The sequence below is a fragment of the Mus pahari genome, chromosome 3, assembly GCF_900095145.1.
Source record: "Mus pahari chromosome 3, PAHARI_EIJ_v1.1, whole genome shotgun sequence".
Lineage (NCBI taxonomy): Eukaryota > Metazoa > Chordata > Mammalia > Rodentia > Muridae > Mus > Mus pahari.
In genome coordinates this window covers 115089053-115094165 of record NC_034592.1, presented here as the reverse complement: position 1 = coordinate 115094165, position 5113 = coordinate 115089053, and the positions used below count along the sequence as shown (strand labels likewise).

Sequence of the window (5113 nt, the reverse complement as noted above, 5' to 3'; positions counted from 1 at the left end):
AAAATGCCTTACAGCTGGATCTCATGGAGGCATTTCCCCAACTGAAGCTCCTTTCTCTGTGATAACTCCAGCTGTGTCAAGTTGACACAAAGCTATCCACCTTAGGGAGGTGTTCTGCATCCTGGTGACTGCTTGAGCTGTCCACTCTAAAAAAATTTCCCATCCTCCCTTCCTTTAGATGTGTCTCTTCTGGAAATTTCCTTTGAGTTCAAGAATTTCGCAAAACTTCTTTCTGGGGAGGGATTGATATTTCATTTTCATCACAGAATAGGCCTTCTTTTTGTGGAGATAATGGAAAGCTGTTAACCTGGTGCTGGAGAATAAATCCAGCTCTATACTTGCTCCCATCAGTACTTGGTATGGCAGTAGCTATTATTGAACACAGTGCTTGCTGTATAGTAAACTCCAAGCATGGGGAGCCTGCCCCCTGGGCCTGTACCGTGACGCCCACTCTGGCATCTGCAATGCCACAGCTCACAAACTTTTTGTGGCAAATGAATTCACCCACTAGTCAGGAAGCTGCTTGTTCTGTAGTTGTTAGAGCCTCTTCTGTAAAAGCAGGCACTGGTGTAGGCAGACCCATAAGAGGATGCCATTTTAATAGGCTCCCCCCAAAAAGATGAAATACTGGTAACTGTGTATGTTCCAGCCTTGATGAAGGTCCATGAGATTCCCTGCATGTGGAATACTGTGCACAGTACCTCCAGCATAGTAAGCACTCTCTGAACCTGGCTCTGCTGTTGCTGGTGACCTCATGTTTCTCGTCCCCATTTGCCACACTTTGTAACCAGTGTTTTAGAGTCTCATTTGGAATTGACCTCTTTAGTTCCTGCCATCCTAGCATGGAAGGATGTGTGAAGTGGGTGGGAGTGGCCAAGGCTGACAGCTAAGGGGCAGGATGGTTGGTCCCAGTGATGCGTGGGTGGCAGCAGAGGCACAGGAGTTATATTGCAGACTGCCACCTACTTCAGGATGCTTTGTCCCCAGGTACACCGTGCTCCGGCTAATGATTCGGCAAAGGCTTGAGGAGATAGCAGAGACCCCTGAGACTATCTGAGCCACGGGAATGAAGACAGTCCAGACACTCCAGGGGCCGAGGCTGACCTGAGAAGACCCACGGGAAGCTAGGCATCCTTCCACAGAAATGTTTTCACATGAACCTTGCAGTCCTCCAAAAGCCAGCACTGCTCCCCACAGTAGGACACAGAAGCAGCAGACAGCTCCCCACCTCCGGACCCCTGATCTTCTTTGTCTCATTCTCAAGGACTTTTTTTCTAAGGAGGACCCACAGTGTGTATGCTCGCATACCTTGTGCATATGTGTACTTAACATGTCCACGTACCTCCCTGATGTTCTTACATTCAGTTAAATCCACAGCAGCCAGCAGGTGTCACAAGGCTGGCACACATGCTGCTCCTGTGTTGGAAGAACAGGGGAGTGACTGAGGCTTTTTGCCTCCTCCAGTGCCAACGGCAGCCGCACGGATCTGCCGCGTTTAACAGGGAAGAGGAGGCAGCAGGCTCACCGTTTGGAATGTCTGAAGGTTTACAGCAGAGATTCTTCTCATTTGCCAAGGTGTGACCCCATGCCCTTGGGGCAAGTCCAACGAAATGGAAAAAGCAAGATCACCTCGGGGCAGATGCAATGAATCTATGAGTTTTTGCACTGGAAAGGTTATCATTGTAGAAAGCACAATTAATGTCCCCGTCCTGTGTGGACACCTAGAAAGAATGGATTCTGCCTTCATTCTTGGCTTCGTGGACGCTTCTGGGTGTTTCTGCTCTCCAGCTGCCACTTCAATTCACCCTGACCTGTTCATGTGCCTGGGCCAGGTGTGTGCTGGGATAAATGGCACTCGAAAGCTTTTAAGCCACCAGCTGAGATGGCAGGCGCCTTTAAGCCTAGCCCACCATCACATCGATGAGAGTGTCTCCCACGTGGAGTTGGAGCAGTGTGTTTGGAGTTGCATGTCTTTCTTTCTGGTCTCTGCATACTTGCAAGCTCCTTTACCTGAAACAGAGATGGATTCCAAGAATGGAGACCTGTCCTGTTGCTCACTCAACATAGGGAGTCGGGAAGCTCTTTGGGGACTTCCATGAGGGTGGGCAGAGAGGACAGTGCTTGCTTAGCCTTTGAGAAGCCATGCTCCTGATTTTTAGAACCAGCCTCATTGGCAGAAAGGGCAGGAATGATCCTGTAACCTCTCCATTTGGGACGCTGTCATGTAGCTGGTCACCTGTGTGGCATGTACCATTTAAGGCTGGACGGATGGATGGGCTTGCTGCTGGTCTATGAGACTCAGCCAAGCAAGACGTGCAGCCCATAACTCAAGCATCTCTGAGTTTTGCTACAACAGGGTGTTCTTGCCTACCTGCTCTCAAGAAAGCTCTAGAAGCATAGCAACAGAGGGACTGAGAGGTCCCGACCAGTGCGCTTAGCCATGGAGGGACTGAGGGACCCCAACCAGTGCGCCTTGTAAGGAAGGTGGACCTCTGTAGCAGATCTGTTCAGTGTAGGAATGTTACTGTCCTTTGCCCTCCTCAGAGGCTCACAGCTGTGACCTCACTGTGGGCTTTCACACAGGTGGCTGTGGCCAGCCATTTTGCTGGGTATCACTTAGCAGCCTTGCTCTTCTTCTAGGACAGCACAATCCATCCCATGAGCAGTGGGATGGAAACCCGTGGGTCTGAGTCTTTATCTTAGACTCCAAAGACAGCAAAGCACAGAACCGAGCACAGATGCTGAGTGTCTCCTTATGAGTGCACACTCCAGTAAAACTCTGAACTCAGTGGGCAGCCGGGGTGGGGGTTCCTTTATTACAGACAAAGAACAGCTTTGTGAAGGCAAATATTTGAGAAAATTTGACTTGGATAATTTCTCTTCCCGTTATCTTTATCTTGAATGTTCAGAGCCTATGCTGGTCCACAATTCTCCCTTGGGAGCCCGGGGGCTTTCCACAGAGCACACGAACTGGGAAGTTATTTCTGATTTATGAAAGCTCATTGTGTAAGTGTCGATATGGGACTGTTGCTGGGCGTCAGGTTGCCAGGCTCTCCAAGATGGTGGTGCCAAGATAGACGGCTTTTAAAGACTGGGGTTCAGAAAGGGAGTTGGGGTACTAGTTGGAGTATTAGTTCACTAATCCATCTTGGCACATTCCCTAGAGATCATTTCTTATGTCCAAAGAACTGGTCAGGAGTTTTAGGAAACTGGCTGGGGATGAGACTCAGTGGTGGAACATTTTCTTAGTGTGTGTGAAAAAACGACTTCAATCTCCAGTAACACACACACACACACACACACACACACACACACACGCACGCGCGCACACACACGCGCGCGCGCACGCACACACACACACACACACACACACACACACACACACACGCAAGCAGCTGTGGTATAGTCCAGTGGTAGAGGCATTGCTTAGAGTGTCAGAGCCTGGTTCCCGACGCATGCACCCAGCACCACACTACCCCGTGTACTTTGGGAGCCTTTGGCATAGCCGCAGCAGAACGGACCTCTACAGTGGCCACTGGATTTTCTCACTGGTCTCACTTCGCAGCTTTGAACTCCAAGACCAATTAGTGCGGGCTTATGTAATTGGGTGCAATGGACCTGTAATCCTGAGGAATAAAAGACTAACACATAAGGAGGTGGAGGGGTTGCTAATCCAGCATGTGAAAAGTGGTTTGGCTGCCTCTGGACTCTTCCCCTCCCCCACCCCCACAAAGGCTTATGTTACAAGGTGGCCAAGGGAGGAGAAGACCAGCCTCCCTCTGAGTGAGGTGGTGAGGTCAAGCACAGGTTCACCATGTTAGTGGGGAGCTGATGCCTCACAGCGGGTAGGGGTGTTAGTTGGAAAGGGGCCCAAAGCACAAACACCAGCCATGCCTGTGCTACTGGTGAAGGGCACACTGCTAACACCCTGGACGATGCAGCTTTGTAACATGGAGAGCTTGGGGTTAGGGATACATTTCCAGGAAAGAAATATGTCCAGTGACCAAAGGAGTTTTAATGTCCCACAGGAGTCAGCTTTGCCCTGGTGAGGGAGGAGGCAGGAGGCTGCCCAACTCACCCTCACCGCCTATCCTAAAGTGTATCACTTAGGTTGTTTTCTGTAAAGCCCGGCTTCCGCCAGATGAGAGCATCTATAAACCCGAGGTGACATCCCTTCCTTCAGAAATGATTGACAGTGGTTGTCATACCTTGGGGTACACCTCCCTCCATCCCTCCTGCTCCCATTAAACTGAGCACAGGGGTGCTTGAGCTGTGAACTTTTGAGAAGCCTCAGTCTCCAGGTTGCTGGGTTCTGGGCTTGCTTCTAGTGTTTCTTTGGGTTTTTTCTCTTAGTTGAGTGGAATCTTTTTTTTTTTCTTCGTCATAACTTGCCTGTTAGGAATGGTACATGACTTGGTTCAACTGTCGGGTATGAACTGAAAATCGGATGTGCTTAGGAATCTTAACATGATTGGATGGGACCTCGGTGGGGAGTCATGGTTTTGTAGCCTTTTAATTTTTTTTTTTTTTTGTAATGTACCCATCTTAGACCTTATTTAAATAAAGCACTTTTGGAAGCGAGCCCCTGCAGATCTGTTCTATGAACCTTCGGAGGGGAGCTCTGCTTCCTGCCGTCAGTTATAAGGTGAAGGCTGAGAAACCTTAAGCCTGTTTCCTTCCCCCGGGGTTTAGGGTTTGAATGTGCCCAGAATTCACTGTAGTGTTTTTAGTCTATTTAGTGTTCTATAACGAAGTAGCAGAGAACAGGAAGCTTACAAGGAGTAGAAGGCTTAACTAGCTCAAGTGCTGGAGACTGTAAAGTCTACCAGCATGGAGTTAGTGGCTGGTGGGGCCTTTGGGGAGCCACCAAGTAAGACAGAGAAAGCACAGTGGAGAGAGATTGGTTTTACATATTTGTTCTGTTTCATTGGTGGCAGGGATGAACTCAGCCCTGTGCGTGCCAAGGGCACACGCTGCCCCTGAGCTTGAGAGCTTGTGTTGACAATTAAGCTGCTCCTACAATATCCCATGATTCCATGAACAGTTTATTATACTCACCAAGGCAGAGTTCTGATGGCCCAGTTCCCTCCAGGCCCTTCTGCCACTGGGGACC

General features: G+C 49.5%; 1 protein-coding gene across 2 annotated transcripts in view; it reads left to right on the top strand.

Moving 5' to 3' along the window:
• The window catches only part of Rassf2 (Ras association domain family member 2), a 37866-nt gene extending 33291 nt beyond the window's left edge, over nucleotides 1-4575 (top strand). For both annotated transcript variants that reach the window (XM_029536984.1, XM_021194338.2), the window contains exon 11: nucleotides 988-4575. In XM_029536984.1, coding sequence (XP_029392844.1) covers nucleotides 988-1057 — 70 coding nt within the window. In that variant the 3' untranslated portion in view covers nucleotides 1058-4575. The remainder of the gene's footprint in view (nucleotides 1-987) is intronic.
• The last annotated feature ends 538 nt before the right edge of the window (nucleotides 4576-5113 follow it).